General features: G+C 42.9%; 1 protein-coding gene across 1 annotated transcript in view; it reads right to left on the bottom strand.

Moving 5' to 3' along the window:
* The window catches only part of carmil3 (capping protein regulator and myosin 1 linker 3), a gene marked incomplete at both ends in the record, with an annotated part of 164,880 nt that extends 154,596 nt beyond the window's left edge, over nt 1-10,284 (bottom strand). The window contains 2 exons of the mRNA XM_080725630.1: nt 4,194-4,288; nt 10,227-10,284. Of these exons, the coding sequence (XP_080581756.1) occupies nt 4,194-4,288; nt 10,227-10,284 (153 nt within the window). The remainder of the gene's footprint in view (nt 1-4,193; nt 4,289-10,226) is intronic.
* Between the last annotated feature and the right edge of the window lie 7,443 nt (nt 10,285-17,727).

The raw sequence follows: 17,727 nt of genomic DNA, 5'->3' as shown, positions 1-17,727 counted from the left end.
TTTGTTTACATCCTAGTCTGTAGACTAGGATGTACACCTACAATGAAAAAGTTGACTATAGCTCCTTTAAGTACAATTTTGAGGTACCAAGTTTCCAATTTCCAATACTTTTACTTCTACTCCACTACATCTCGGATCCAAATATTGTACGTTTACTCCACTACATTTATTTGAAAACTTTAGTTACTAGTTACTTTGTAGATTGATTATTTAAGTACAATATTTGAGTACTTTTTCCACCACTGACACACATGCATGCACACAAACGCACGCACGCACGCACGCACGCACGCAAGCACGCACGCACGCACGCACGCACGCACGCACGCACGCACACACACACAGACACACACACACACACACACACACACTTACACTTGTTTGGGCAAATAAACAAACGTGCAATGCACCCATGTGCACACACTGACACACAGAGTCACATCACAAACACCACCAAGTCCTTCCCTGTGGCATTAAGGCCATCCTGCCACATCTAATAAAGGGTGATGCTGCACTCAGCAAAGCATGGCCTGGTACATCCACTCCACTTCTTATGCAGCATGTGGCCTCACCTCTATTTCAGTGTGTGTGTGTGTGTGTGTGTGTGTGTGTGTGTGTGTGTGTGTGTGTGTGTGTGTGTGTGTGTGTGTGTGTGTGTGTGTGTGTGTGTGTGTGCGTGCAGGGGTGTCGCACCAAATTCTGGGCCCTGGGTACAAGGATTCACTTAAATTATTTTGTGCTTTAACTATTGGAAAAATAGCAGATATAAGAGCTTGCAGATCTGCTATTTTTGAAAAATCGTGAAAACAGTCTTTGGATATTTCAAATCCTTCAAAGGTTTTTTGAAAAACCTATGTTTTTTATGTCAGTGGTGCTCAAACCTTTTCATGTGAAGGGTTATAATTATATAATAAATAATAATAATAATGCATTTTATTTGAGGCGCCTTTCAAAACACTCAAGGTCGCCGTACAGGTTAAAAACAGTCATTAAAAACAGGCAGAAGAAAGCATACATCAACATGTTAATTACAAAATACACAATATCAAAACACGAATAAAAAAAAAAAAAAAAAAAAAAAAAAATATATATATATATGTAATATATATGTATTTGGCCACGGACCCCCATTTCAAATATTTAGTTCCAGGGACCCGCCGGAAGCAACATTTGAGTTAATGTTCACTTAAAAAATACATTATATTCAAAGATTTGCACACCTTGTTCACGACTTTTCAAAAATAGCAGATCTACAAGCTCACAGTGTGGCACTCGGTGCCGCACTGTGAGCTTGTATATCTGCTATTTTTCAATAGCTAAATAATTAAGGCCCCTCCACCTTGGGCCCTAGTAACTCAGTCCCACTCGCCCCTGTCTGTGTGTGTGTGTGAGAGAGAGAGAGAGAGAGTGATAAAAGATTGCATGGACTCAGAGCCCTCCATTCATTTGTTTACAATTAGGCTGCATTGACTTGGAGTCATTTCAAGAGGAACAGGAACACTTTCATTCCATTCAATATCCAACAGTGTTTTCCTTCCTGACTGAAACGGTGACAACTATTTATCAGCATTTCCAGGGGGAGAGAAACAAAACAAAGCAGGTAATTTGTGATAGGCCACGTCGACCAGCTCTCAGTTTGAGCTTGGATGTTTTAGTGCAAAGCAATCGGCAGAAAGACAACATAGTGGCTTATACTGACTGAGACATTTTACAATGGAACCAAAAGTCCACAATGATGACATATAGGTCACCGCCAGTGGTTCCCAAACCTTTAGCCTGTGACCCAAAAGAGAAATTAGATATTCGCCCCCCAAAAAAGACTCAAATTTGTGAAAATAGCCGATCTACAAGCTCACAACGAGTCGCTTCACGCCACGTCGTGAGCCTGTAGATCAGCTTTTTTTCCACTACTTCTTCAAACACGTGTTTCCAAATTCATGGAATTTCTCCGATTTTTCATTTATTTATTGATGAAATTACTTAGAGAAACCATAGATCTTTTTTCCTTATTATTCATGAAAATCTTAGCTTTTTTTCGAAATGTTTTAAAAATATGTTTTGAAATTCTAAACAAAATGTAAGAAACCCAAAATTAAAGGTGTATTCAGTGATAATGAAAGTGGCCGGGGGTCATCTTGTCCCTTACTGGCCTTACAGCGTGGAATGTTTTGTTTTTTTATAGATTTTTGACTGTGGCATTTTATAAGTTCAGTAGTTTACAATCTAGGCATTTAGCAGACGTTCTTAATTCAGAGCGACTGTGGTTCTCAAAAACTTTTATTTTGACTAAACATCATAACTAAACATCATAACATAACTACGGCCATACTCTACCCTGATTGGTCGAGGACTGGCTGGCGACCTCTGAAAACCAAATCTAGCTATGCTCGTAACACGGACCATGGTGGAAGTCCTTATATGGTCAGCACACATTCTAGTGAGGAGAATGAATGGAAAATGTACCAATTATATTTTTATTTGAATGAAAAACAATCACTGAATATACCTCTAGTCTAAGGGACGGTCCGTTTTAAAATGAATAATTGGTATAGTCCATAAGAGGGGGGGGTCATCAAATATTTATCTGAGCAGTTGGGGGGGCCATGTTTTTTTTATTTTGTCTGTAGGGGGGGTCATGCAACTTTTAATTAGTCGAATTTTGTAATTAAAAATGCTTAGCTTTGTTGTTTATCTAACAACATTAAGTTAGTATATCAAAGTTTCACCCCTACATAGTTGACTCAACTTGTACATTCCAGTCCTACACGTCCCTCGGCCCCGCCCCCTCCTCTGCTCTCCACTGTTCAATGCGTTGTTGTGGACATTCACTGCGTGCTGTGCTGCTCACACAGGAGTTCCTTTCCTGGTAGCAGCTGGATACATATAGGCTAACAAACACCTTATTTGTTGTCACAACTCGAAATGTTCACTTACCAAGAGAGGAATATAAGCATACCTCCAGTTTTTCCCCCCCAAAAAGAAAAGCATGTAGAAAAAAAGGTGTGTAATTCTCTCTCTCACTCACTCTCACACACACACCACACACACACACACACCACACACACAGCTGCAGTGGGAAGGAGTCAAGGAGAGAGAAAAGACTCATGCATACTTTGTTTACTTTGCTTGGTTTTCATATCATGGAAAATGGATCACAGTTGCTCAATCTTTCTTTAGTTTGGAGTGTTGTTGTAACCCCAAGAGGGCACCTATGGAACCAAATGGACCCCCAACATCAAATAGTGTGTTATAAAATTTGCCTCTAGGTATTGATAAACCTATAGGCTATAGCAGCAATTATGTTAAACTAGTATCTAGTAAAATAACGGGTGGCTCTTAATAGCTGCTTTGTGAGTTTCTGTAACCCAGAGAAGGGATAATATGGACCCTCAAGGCTGTCATGGGTCCAGTGGTGGAAAAAGTAGTCAATTATTTAAGTAAAAGTATCAATACAATAATGAAGAAATACCCAGATACAAGTAAAAGTCTCGGAATTCAAAATGTACTTGAGTAAATGTACAGAAGTATTGGCATCAAAATGTACTGAAAGTACCAAAAGTAAAAGTACTCATGCAGAATGTCCTGTTCTTTTCTGATCTTTTGAAAATAGCAGATCTACAAGCTCACAATGCGTTGCGTCTATTTTCAAATGGCCAAAAATGTATAGGCTATAGGGCTGAAGTGGTTGATGTAGGTAATCCAAATATACAAAGTACTAAAGTTTTCAAATAATTGTAGAGGAGCAAAAGTACAATATTTGTCTCTGAGATGTAGTGGAGTAAAAGTATTACAGTATTGGAAATTGGAAATACTCAAGTAAAGAACAAATACCTCAAAATTAAAAAGTACAGGACTTAAGTAAATGTACTTAGTTATTTTACATCACTGCATGGGTTTCTCCTGTTGTCTTGAATACAAAAACACATTGTTTATAGTGGGGGGGGGGGGGGGGGGGGGGGGGTCATGCATTTTCCTCAAGTCTCTCAGGGGGGGTCACCCAAAAATATTTGAAGGGTGTGGGGGGGCCAAGGAAAATATAAAAATGATATCACATTGTGAACCAGCACCCCCTAGTGGAAAAAAAACGAATGGTCCCTAAGGGACCCATGAAAATGTGTCTGCGACCCAGAAATAGGTCCCGAACCACAGTGTGGGAACCAGTGACCTACAGTAGTAGGCAGTGCTTTTCTTACCAGAATCCTGTCCTCCGATTTGCCACTCCTGGTGTCTTGCTTGACGGAGCGCACAAACTTGATGGCCTGCTTGTCCAGGGTCCTCCTGATGCTCTCTATGGAGGAACACAGAGGGAATGGATAAACAGCTCTTACATAACAAACACACAAGGGGGACAGGGGCATCACACCACATTCTGGGCCCTGGGTACAAGGATTCACTGCGGGGCCCCCATGAATGTTCTGCATAGGGGGAGGGAACGGAATTTAGACTGGGAATGTGTTATTTTGTGCTTTAACTATTGAAAAATAGCAGATATACAAGCTCACAAGGCCGCGGCACCGAGTGCCGCGCTGCGAGCTTGTAGATCTGCTATTTCGTGAACATTTTGTGCAAGTCTTTGAATATTTCAAATCCTAAGGTTTTTTGAAAAACCTATGTTTCCCATCTAAAAATATTTAGTTCCAGGGACCCCCCAGAAGCAAAGTTTTAGTCACAAATGTTCACTTAAAAAGTACATACAGTATATTCAAAGATTTGCACACATTTTCAACGACTTTTCAAAAAAAGCAGATCTACAAGCTCGCTATTGCTATTTTTCAATAGCTAAAGTATAAAATAATTATGGCCCCTCCACCTTGGGCCCTGGTAACTCAGTCCACTTTCACCCCCCTTGTGATGCCCCTGCACAGGAGATAGATCGGCAGCAACAGACAAGACACAAGAAGTACAAGCACACAAACAAACCCCAAAACCACACGAGATGAAGAGCTCACACGCACGCACGCACGCACGCACGCACGCACGCACGCACACACACACACACACACACACACACACACACACACACACACACACACACACACACACACACACACACACACACACACACACACACACACACACACACACACACACACACACACACACGGCTGAAGGGGAGGGTTATTTTTACCCTCAGAGAAAGAAAGTGAGGTATCCTCAATGAAACCAAACACAGGCTTAAGGCTTCCATCTCTTCAAAAGCACAACAATAAATCCACCTACCGAACATAACATATATACTGCAAATAAAAAGATGAAGCTACAGTATATAATAAACACGCATGCACTGCACACTTAAGGCTCAGTGAATCACAAATGGCTGCCAGCAACATGTCCACTGTGGCGTGTGCACGCGCACATACAGCTAAGAGGCACTTCCACAGTCCACCAAATGGAATGTTTTGTTACTTTATATTAACTAGACGCTCGGCCGTGGCCGAGCGTCTAGTCAGCGACCTAGCCAACTCGGGAACAATGTAAGCAAACCCCATAATACCTGTTGTCATAGGATCCGTTTTGACCATGTTTGCCTGTGTCCATTTATGCCCATATATGGAGATATCTGTCAACGTCCATTTTATGCCCATATATGGAGATCTCTGTAGGACTCGTTTTGACCATCTGTTTGCCTGTGTCCATTTATGCCCATATATGGAGTTATATGTCTGTCTGTGTCCATTTTATGCCCATATATGGAGATATCTGTATTTGTCTGCCTGTGTCCATTTTATGCCCATATATGGAGATATCTGCAGACACAGCGCCGGTTCCGGAAAACCCTGATGTCAGACATCAGAAGCCGAACCTTTCGTGCTGGTTCCAGAAAATCAGTGGCGGGGAACGCGCGTGCCGAATCTGAAGCCGGTGAGACGAACGGTTCTTGAGATACGCGGATTACATACACACAGACACGCACGCAGAGACTTCTTGCATTTATAGTAAGAAGATGTTAGGATGTGACAGGTTTCATTACGCTCTCTTCACTGTGGCCCACTTCTACTTTTCAAGCCCGATGTATACTTTGTTATGATGATGACACATTGTGAGCTTGTTGATCTGCTATTTTCAGAGCGGGACGCCATCGCACAATGGAGTACAAATTAGGCTTCAGGTTGGTACAGTTTGTACATTTCTGCAAAGCACCAGGTACACTGAACGTAGTCTCTCATAGCCAGAAGATCAGAGATCTCTGTCTGGTGACATCTAAATTCAACGTAGGGCCTAAAATTGGGTGCACACAATTCAGAGACTGAAAAAGAACGAAAATATCGGAAAGAACTGGTTTCCAAAGCAGTCGGTGTAGGTTTGTTTAGAGAACGTTTTCTCTGCTGTTTTAGCACAGAGATCTCCGCTCGTCTGGCTACGCGAGACTACGTTCAATGCTGACGTTTCTTAACCAAAAAAAAAAACATTAAATATCAACGTTTACGGATGCAGACTATATTCACTCAATCATAGATTTCCAAGTCAAGTACTATCTGCAATTTTCTAAGATGATTTATAACTGATTCCAAAAGCCTATCCTACATCGGTATGCAACTCAAACGGCGCTGCGAAATCAGTGCGGCCATTGCACTGCTTGGTGCGGGCACGCACTCGGATAGCGCCTTAAAACTTTTGTCTCTGATCGGCTGAAGTCTCATGCTTCTCACACCCCATCAGGCAGTGTGAGATGAAGACGATTTACACATCGAAGTTGAGGATCAGGAGTTATCGACATTAAGCCGCATAAGACCCAATCACTTAAACCCTTTAACAACAGCACTCTGCAGTCCATTCACGGCCTGGACCCGCTACATGCCGGGCAAGAGACAGGGACAAGGACAAGGGGGAGAGAGAGTGGACAGATAGTACGGTAAGGAATGAATTAGGGACAGTGTTGTAAAAGTAACTATTTACTTAAGAACAAAGGGGTTCTACACAGCGCGCCTCAGCCTACATGGCTAGTCTGGTGCATCACAGGAGCAGGGACAGATGTATGCAGTAGAGAGAGAGACACTGGAGCAGGTTCTAGCCTTTTATTCAGGTGCCAGTATAACAGGATTGACTAACGATTCGATGCTAGTGCATCTTCATCAGAGTCATTAGGTGCAGCAAACAAAGAGGAGTATTTAAAGAGACAGGAGAGGGTGGATCTCTCAATCAACCAATGGCTGTTGGTTCTCAGATATCAGGTGCTGCATGTCAGTTAGCAATACTGATTAAATAAACAAATACATAGGGTACAAATAAGAAAACAGTGCATGTACAATCAACAATAGGGGCCAACAGTGTTAAGCCAATAAAAACATTTACAAAATATATATATGAATGCAATGCATACAGAGCACAAACAGAGTATAGGGAAGAAAACGATTTACTTAATTTGATTAAGTACTACTGTGCTTACTTTATAAACGTACAGTTTTAAGGTATTTGTACTTTACTTGAGTATTTCCAATTTCCAATACTTTTACTTCTATACTCCACTACATCTCGGATCTAAATATAGTACTTTTACTCCCACAATTATTATTCTTTTTTTAAACTTTAGTTACTAGTTACTTTGCAGATATTACATTATAATAATATAAAACATAAATATGTTATACCGTGGTTAATTGAAAATAGCAAATCTACAAGCTCTCCACACATGCACAATAGGGCTGGGCAAATATTTTTCACCTCAATATAGTCATCAATATGTCCATCAGGGGCGTGCTGCCTGGGCCCCTCATTCAGCCTGGGAAAAAGAGTTGGAGAGGCCCTCATTGCGCGCTATAGAGAGAGATCTCTCTCTATAGCGCTGCTGCTACTCAAAGATTTGTGACAAGCCAGTGGGCCAATTACATGAGTTATATTTTGTCGTTGTCGGGTGGAAACCTTGTATGTCCAAAACCGTTTGTTTTGTATTTATCATTTAAAAAATGATTGAAACTAGTGAAAACAGTCGATCTACAAGCACACAACGCCTCGCACCGCGAGGCATTGTGTGCTTGTAGATCTGCTGTTTTCACTACTTTTGTGCAACGGCCTTGTATGATGAAGCAGGGCTTTGCTTTGCGAAAAAAAAAATGTACAAATTTGAAACTTGGAGATACAAGGTTTACTTTGTTGGCCGCCCAGCCCCCAAAATGGAACAAAGGCAGACATTTTATTTTTAATTTGTTCCTAATGGCCGGCCTGGACCGGCCGGGAATGAACCGGCCGTTCGGGAGTTGTCCCGCTTTTCCCAATGGCCAGCACGTCCCTGATGTCCATACATGGACAAATGTGTCCGTGGCAAGACTTGTCTGCGTCCGTCTTTTTTTACACACCATTGTAATGTTCTTATTTTGATCATAAGACCCAATTACTGAATGTCAGTCTCCACGTTCTCTGGATGACACTTATTTACTACGACACTATGTATGGCTCATTAGGAGTCCACTGTTACAAGTGGTTCTGAAACATTTTATTTGCAAGGACATCCTTAACTCATCCTAACTAAGTTACACACCTGTTATTCAGGGCTATTGTCCACTCATTTTGTATGTCTGAGACAAAAAATTGAAATGACAAAAATGTCCACCACAAGCCAGCATGGCCATGAGAGAGAGAGAGAGAGAGAGAGAGAGAGAGAGAGAGAGAGAGAGAGAGAGAGAGAGAGAGAGAGAGATGACATCCCAGATATTTATTCTCATACCACAACAAGGGATATCGTGATAAAAAACACTCACGATAACCGTATCGAGGAGATTACATTTATCGTGATATCGTCTTCCGTCATGCACTGGGACCAATTCACCTTTTATTTGCCGAGCTGCATACTTATAATATAGGTACTTTATACAGTGTTTTTTTTCACTCTCTATCAAATGTCTTTGCCCAAAAATAGCAGATCTACAAGCTCACAACGCGTTGCGTGAGCTTGTAGATCTGCTATGTTTTGGCAAATGTTCCGCCCCAGGATAATGGATTTTGATTTTGATAATATCGCAAATCGAGATTTCTCTTGTCACAATAATAATTTTCGTATTGTCCCATGCTCCCATCCCTAACCACAACTTTGATAATGGAGGTTTAACATAAACCACCATGAACATCAGCCCTCCTGTTCTGTGTAGGTGTTGCTTGTGTCCTCCAGCACTGATCTGACAGGTGTGACGCTACAAGTCCCATCTAATGACTGACACTGGGCCAGACGGTGTAGACAGGGGATTTATTAGCCATGTCATGATGTCAAGATCATCATAGTGATATGAGACATCCTTTACTTAACACCTTATTAATGGGGGTCCATGTGCTCAAGTTCCCTCAGCCCTATGTTCCCTCAGCCCTACTGTATGTTCCCTCAATGTTAACCACTAACCCTAACCCTAGCTAACCACTAACCTTAACCCTAACTCTAACCTTAACCTCAGTGAGGGAACATAGGGCTGATGGAACATAGGGCTGAGGGAGCTTGAGCATGCCATGCCATGCTGCTTGTTGGGTGTGTGTGTGTGTGTGTGTGTGTGTGTGTGTGTGTGTGTGTGTGTGTGTGTGTGTGTGTGTGTGTGTGTGTGCGTGTGCGTGCGTGCGTGTGTAGCCATCTCTTCTTGGGGTGAGATGGGGTCAAGTCGAAACAACACAATTGCGCTCAAATCCTCACAATACTTAATTCCCACGCACAGTCAGTCAGTCAGGCGCACACGCAAACACACAAAGAGAGAGAAAGAGGCCAACTCACTCATACAACATCAAAGGGGGGAAGACGCACGCTCGCGTGCACCCAAACACAGCAGCGCAGCACACAGTTGTGCTTGATGCGAGCATTAAAAGAACAACTCTATCTCTCGCATGCATCAGATGACCCTCTGGCTGCGCAACATAACAATCTGTGCATTACAAAGCTGTCGGGGCAGCCGAGGCAATCTCCAAGTGAATACTTTGCTTCAAATCGATCGATATAGGATTAATATCTTCACCGTGCAGCTACAGCCATTAAATACCTGGCCCTGTGAGACATAATATCCTCTGCTTTCCTGCGGCGATAACTCATCAATCTCACACACAGTAGTAGAAGCAGCCTACGAACTTGTTTTAAACTAAAGGCTAAATAATACAGTAAGCCCATAGCCCATCATGTCTGGACAGTCTGACACGCTGCCTGTCCTTTCATTCATTCTCGAGGGACAACTTGTCCCGTGTCCGATCGCATCGCAGGTGGCGTGATGACATGATGACAGAACACAGTAAAAGTGGGATGTTGTTCATTTTGAGCTCACCTGTGATCTCCCGGCTGACGTTGATGAAACCCGCAGCGACGGTGTCTTTAGAAGCCATGGTGGAGCAAGCTCTGCCCGAGCCCCCCTTTTCTCTCTCTCTCTCTCTCTCTCTCTCTCTCGCTCTCGCTCTCTCTAGCTCTCTCTCTCGCTCTCTCTCTTTCTCTCCTAGTCGGAGCCGCTCTCCTCTCCTCTCCTCTCCGCCGCGCTGTTTAGAATCAAAGTGCAGCAGCTAGGCTACTGCTAGTGTGCGTGCGCATTGGCAACCCGTGCAGTGCCCAGAAACATGTGTGTGTGTGTGTGTGTGTGTGTGTGTGTGTGTGTGTGTGTGTGTGTGTGTGTGTGTGTGTGTGTGCGTGCGTGCGTGCGTGTGAGAGAGAGAGAGAGAGAGAGAGAGAGACACACACACACACACACACACACACACACACACACACACACACACACACACACACACACACACACACACACACACAGAGAGACAGAGACAGAGGGGGTGGGGGTGGGGGTGGGGGGGGGGTGAGAGAGAAAGATGCTTTACACATAGCTCTGGTCCATATAGCATTAATAGAAGTTCTTTTCTAACACTATATGGACCAGAGCTATTTTACACAGACAGACAGTGATGCTTTTTCACATTTTCTTTTAAATGTGATGCTCTATTGCAGTGGTTCTCCCCCAGACTCCCCAAATTATTTTGGGGGGTCCCCAGATGATTGACTTAATGTGCAGTGCAACATTGTTTTCTCACTGAACAGTAAACAAACCAACATAAAGTGTAAGTGTATAGAGGGTATCTGCACATTTCAAAAGTGACAATTGAAGGACTTTTTAATACCACTGATGATGACAAATTAAACATTGGTCAAATTGTCAAAATATTAGAGGCAGAAATTGGGAGAATAGCAGAAAGTTGCGAGGCGTTGTGAGCATGCAGATCGGCTATTTTCACAATAACCGTGTTATACAAAATGTAATGCCTCAACTCCCCCCCCCCCCCCCCCCCCCCCCTCAAAGACCCCTGGGTGTCCCCAGAACCATTGGTGATTATATTTAAAAAAAAAAAAAAAAACAGTAGTGACAATAATTTGTAGATCAGTTATCTTCACTTAAAAAAAAGATAATTAGTCTACTGATTAACCTTTAAATGAACTAATTGGACAGGCTTTTTTATTTTGAATTAGTCTACTGTATTTTTCTCTGACAAAAATCTTACACTGTGACTGTATATAAATAAATGTGACGCGCATGCACAACAAAAGACTGATGGCTTCGTAGTGTGAGATTGGAGATAAATGATGGAGTGGATTTGAAAAATGTTATTTCCCAATGGTAATATTTCTATAACAACGTAAGGAAATTGAAAGTGGGGGGGAAACAATATGTCAAATAGCTTTACTGTGTGATTCTCCTCAGCTGTGAGAGAGCAGCTCTCATTGACAGGTTAGGTTACTGATTATGGGATTTAGAGAGCCTGGGGCCCAGGTTGAGCCTGTGTAAGTAACAATGATATAATATGACTCATCCACCCAGTGGCGTCAGTTCAGAAAAAGCTAAGGTATTTTGCCATACTTTAGCAACAGGCATGATACATTTATTTTAAGAAGTACATTTCATTTTTTCCTTATGGTTTCTTGGGCTGGATATTGGTTCAAGTGCAGCTAAACTTGGCATGTCATTAAACATGCCACAATTAACAATAATGCATTGCACCTGTGCAGCTGACCTGCGGAACCTGGGAATATACCATTTTGTCAAAATGGGGAGAATAAAAGTGTGGAGAATATAATTATAATACCTTGTTAAAGTGACCATTTTGTAACATTTTGCATTTGTAGTTATTTTACTGTAATTTAACAACATAATAACCAGCACAGATAGACAAAGAGACATTCATGGATTTATATTTAAAGGAGCTATAGTCAACTTTTTCATTGTAGGGCCGACACTTTGTTTACATCCTAGTCTACAGACTAGAATGTAAACAAAGTGTCGGTCTGACAATGGCCAAAATGATTATTTTATCATTATTTTATGCTTTTTGTGGTCATTTTTTAATAGAAACACATATGAAGCTTATTTTTTTATAAAATATTTTCGAAACATTATTGAGCGGTGGTCACAACGCTCCTATACGTGGCCGTGTGTGGGTCTGTCTGTCTGTCTGCGTGCGTGTCTGTCTGTCTGTCTGTCTGTAGCCTGCAGTAACCTTTTCTGACCACACATGTTAAGGGAGGGGCGCTGTTGTTCAGGCCAGGCCAGACCAGGCACACACACACACGCGCGCACACACACACACACACACACACACACACACACACACACACACACACACAGGGGGGAAGGGGGGGGGGGGGGGGGGGAACCACCGCTCAGTTCACACGGGTGTGATTTTTTTATTTTAGCATCCGTTTTTCAAGAAAAAGTTGTTGACTATAGCTCCTAGTAACTTTTATTTCCCCCCCTGGACCCAGAGTATGGCAGCTGCTTATACCCCTGCCATACCCGATTGACGCCCCTGCATGATCCACCCATCTCAATGACTAACTTGTAAATGTCATTGTTTAAACAACCTAATTCTGAGCTTTGCTTTTCAAAGCAGAAATTAGACCCCTTGTGCCAAGTGCCGGGTTTATTGATAATGTGCATGCTCTTACATATTCACACAATAATGGGCTGAGTGTGTGTGTGTGTGTGTGTGTGTGTGTGTGTGTGTGTGTGTGCGTGTGCGTGTGCGTGTGCGTGCGCGTGCGTGCGTGCGTGCGTGCGTGCGTGTGTGTGTGTGTGGAGGACGCAGCTGTCTGGTATAGTGTCATCTCAAGGGGCCCTCAAGGAGCCCTTGTAGCCACACATAATAGAAGAGTGGGTGCCTGCCACATACGGTATGCATGCATGCAGCGTCCATGCTTGCGTGTGTGTGTGTGTGTGTGTGTGTGTGTGTGTGTGTGTGTGTGTGTGTGTGTGTGTGTGTGTGTGTGTGTGTGTGTGTGTGTGTGTGTTTGTGTGTGTGTGTACCGGTATGTGAGAAAGAGAGAGAGAGAGAGAGAGAGAGAGAGAGAGAGAGAGAGAAGATGAACTGTGACCGGAGCCAAGCTACAGATAACAGGCAAAAAAATAATGAGAGCAATCTGACAAAAACGAACAGACTATACTATTGTTTCCAGGTTTCACAGGGTTAAAAGCGTCACCAGTGTTCAAAGAAGCACTTGAAAGTAGAATACATTACTTATTCATCAATGCAGCCTCAGCCTCAGAGATGTAGCCTTACGTGTGTGTCTTTTTTTGTATGTACGTGGATGTGCATACATAAGAGAATAAGGGATAAAAAGGTTTTTTTTTAGCAAAGCTTGTCCAAACTGCTCAGTCAACAATGTTTTCTGATGCAGGCAAATGAATAATTTGCATTTCTTATTTTTCTTACTTTCTTTCTTCCAAAAACGGAAGGCGTTATTCATTGGCAATGTGTCATAATGCCTTCCCAGAGTGCAGTCATTTTGGCAGACAGCCTCACACAAGACAACAGAACATCTGTGCATGAATGCAAGGCATTTACTGTATTGCATGCATCTCCTTTCCTACGGTCTCAGCCAAACTGTACAGAAGTTAAAATTTAAAAAGTAAGAAAAACAACAACATACTGTATCCAGGGACGTGCTGGCCATTGGGAAAAGCGGGACAACTCCCGAACGGCCGGTTCATTCCCGGACGGTCCAGGCCGGCCATTAGGAAAAAAATCAAAATAAAATGTCGGCCTTCGTTCCATTTTGGGGGCTAGGCGGGCAACAAAGTATAATCGTCACTGGCGGGCAGAAACCTTGTATCTCCAAGTTTCAAATTGATACATTCTTTCGCAAAGCAAAGCCCTGCTTCATCATACCATGCCATTGCACAAAAGTAGTGAAAACAGCAGATCTACAAGCACACAACGCCTCGCGGTGCGAGGCGTTGGGTGCTTGTAGATCGACTGTTTTCACTAGTTTAAATCATTTTTAAAATGATAAATACAAAACAAACGGTTTTGGACATACAAGGTTTCCACCCGACAACGACGAAATATAACTCATGTACAGTAATTGGCCCACTAGCTTGTCAGTGTCACTTGTCATGATCTGAAATGGCAAATCTTTGAGTAGCAGCAGCGCTAGCGCGCAATGAGGGCCTCTCCAACTCTTTTTCCCGGGCTGAATCATGGGCCCAGCATGTCCCTGACTGTATCACAGAAACATTTGATCTTCAGGGAGAGAGAGAGAGAGAGAGAGAGAGAGAGAGAGAGAGAGAGAGAGAGAGAGAGAGAGAGAGAGAGAGAGAGAACGAAAGTACAAAAAAAAAGAAAAAGAAGAAAAACTAGAAAAGTGAAGAGAATCACATCCCCTTAACACCCATGTATGAAAGTGTTATCACGGTGCATCTTTTGCTGCAATTGATCTTGACGTCAACAGTAACTCAAGACATGGCTTCAAAAGCATCCTTTCAGTATGCGCCCCCTTTCACCCTTGTCTGGCCTTGATTTTCTCCAGTCTGCAAAATGTGCTGGAATAATAACTCACAGCTACCCAACGTCTCAATGAACAACAGGGCTTATGATATACTGCCCTCATCTGGCTGGTCATAGCAAGCAATGTATGGCTGATATGATTTGCTGTTTCATTATTCTCACCTCTAGGCTGGTGGAATAATTTGATGTGATTGAATAAACTGTATAACACGCTTTCATAACTTGTCACTTGTCAAGCCTCATGGCCCGGCGAAAAGCACAACCTAAGCAGAAGAATTACAACACTATATACAGTATTAACCTCTCCATCTCCCAAATAACCAATGACGCCAATTGTAGCCTCCATTTACAGCTGACATTAAAGGACCAGCATGTACTAGTGATGCATTTTGCATCATATGATGCAAAACACATCACTGATGATGTAAAATGCATCACTAGTACATGCTGAAATACTAAAATATCTCAAAACACAGATTGAACACAAACAATAACTCAGGATTGTGTTGATCGTGTCCCAAACAACAATAAAATAAGATCTGGTTGTCCCAGAGGTGAACTGGGCCTTTAACCACTTGACCCTGGTGTCCAATATTTTTGATCATGTCGTTAGGCAAAATCTTTCAAAATCTTTCCAAAAATGAACAAAGATGTTTTGTTTGTTTTAATGTCAAAGGGGGGGGGGGGGGGGGGCTTCATTATTTTATACTTTAGCTATTGAAAAATAGCAGATATACAAGCTCACAGCGCGGCACCGAGTGCCACGCTGCGAGCTTGTAGATCTGCTATTTTTGAAAAGTCCTGAAAATGTGTGGAAATCTCTGAATATGTGTATTTTTTAAGCGGACATTTGATTTGTAACTAAAGTTTTGCTTCTGGGGGGTCCCTGGAACTAAATATTTTGAGATGGGGGTCCGTGGTAGCCTGCTTCCAGACCATAGACCCCGCCTACTCTCAGAGTGGACTGTTTCTCTGGTCTGGAGCTGAGTGCATGAATCGGCAGTTATCAGCCAAAATTTTTGGTTGCTCCAATGAGCGCGGGGGGTGGGGTGGGTCTAATGAATATCCAATCCGCACTGCAGCCCGTTTTTTCAAGCGACGTCATAATCATCTGAGCATCATCATTAGAAGACTAGGTGCTCACGTGGGTGCTCACGAGGAGACCTGTAGTGATTGTTTTTTGTCCGTGCCCAAATACATATCATTTTGGGGCTCCTTCACGTGAAAAGGTTTGAGCACCACTGTGGCATAGAAACATAGGTTTTCCAAAAAAAACCTTGATTTGATTTGGATTTGAAATATTCAAAGACTTGCACACATTCACGATTTTTTCAAAAACAGCAGATCTACAAGCCCGTAGCGCGGCACTTGGTGCCGCGCTGTGAGCTTGTAGATCTGCTATTTTTCAATAGTTAAAGCACAAAATGTGAGTGAATCCTTGTACCATGCAGGGCCCAGAATTTGGTGCGACACCCCTGTTAACAGGCATACATTTTAGCTTCGTACCTGCCACATTGGTACTCTTACCCAGAGTGGGGAAAAGGAATGAGGCTGGGGAAACCAGGAAGGAGTAGGAGAAGTATAGGAGGAGGAGGAGGAGGATGTTGTCATTGGCATGGAGCCATCATGGACTGCGGTCCTCTCCTGGGGTCGTCCCACGCTGGGGTGAAGGGACAGGTGGGTCTCCGTGAACATATGGACACAGTCGGGGTAAAGAGACACAGTCAGGGCCCGCTCAGATGCTCCTCCAGGGACGGGCCATGACGAATTACTCCAGTAACCACCCTGTCGACCCCACTTCCAGCAGCCACAGCAGGACACTGTCATTATCTAAATCTCAGCGGTGGACTGTTCACTACAGTACCCACTATTAATTCAAGTTAATTGGGTCCCATTGATCCCTCAATGTCAGAGGGCGAAAGAGGGAAGAGAGTATCGATGAGACACACAGAATACAGTAACAGTGCCTTTCTTTCCAAACTTGTTCAAGACACTAACATGCTGCTTTGAGGGCACTATGCACGTGACATCACCATCATACCCGAAGGTTATGTGGGAACACCTACTGAGTGGCGAAAAACTACTTTCTGGCCTTGGCAGCCCATGCATCCAAACGTTTAATGCAAGTCCTTGCATTAAACAATGTTAAATGACGTTAAACTCAGTTTGTCACTCACTTTGCCACTCGATTCACTTCATGCATGTATATATACCCTCTATTTGAATAGGAATGTTATTTATAATGAACTTGACAAGAAAATCAAGTGCAACATATCAGCTTAAAGGCAGACTAACAAAGAAAAGATAGATATGGAAACTGCTAACTGATAATATGGCAGTTTCCATATTATGATATAGGCGGGGAGGTGAAGTTGGGGAGGTGGGGGTCATCATTCAAAAATGTAATGAAAGGTATTCCTGAATAGGAAGGTTTTTAGTCGAGTTTTAAAAGTGGTCAGGAGTCTGCGGTGCTATTCAGGTGGCTGGAAAGGTTGTTCTATAAATGAGGTGTGACACATCAGAACGCTCAGTCCCCCCAAAGTACAGTATGTGAGAGGGGAGATGGTAGCTGTTAAAGCTCTGATTGTGTTGGAGGTTTGGGGAGGTGAGTATAATGTTATTTCAGTGCTCTGTGTGAATAGAATGCTTGTGGTGCGTTCATGTGTGTGATGGGTCATCCTGGCAAATGCATTTCCAAGGCCTTTAATGTCATCTGCACAAGGAGAATGGGAGAGTGGCATCTGGATGGCACCTGTCCAGCAGGGAGCAGAATTGGGAAGGATAGCTTGTTTATCTGGATTCGCACCTGTAATGTCCACCTGGTGATAGGCTACTTTACTCCTCACTGTGTGGCGAAAAGGAAACGGCTGGTGAGGAGACGTGGTTATAGCGACTGTACACCTGTGAATCCCAAACGTTTTAACTCCAGACCCAAAAGAGAAATTTGATGTCTCCCCGGGACTTGGTCTAAATAGCTAATCTATGCAATGCGATGCAATGTGTTTTGAG

Source organism: Nannobrachium achirus (assembly GCF_963921795.1).
Source record: "Nannobrachium achirus genome assembly, chromosome: 5".
Lineage (NCBI taxonomy): Eukaryota > Metazoa > Chordata > Actinopteri > Myctophiformes > Myctophidae > Nannobrachium > Nannobrachium achirus.
Note: the sequence above shows the minus strand (reverse complement) of the source record. Positions and strands in the feature narration are given on the sequence as shown.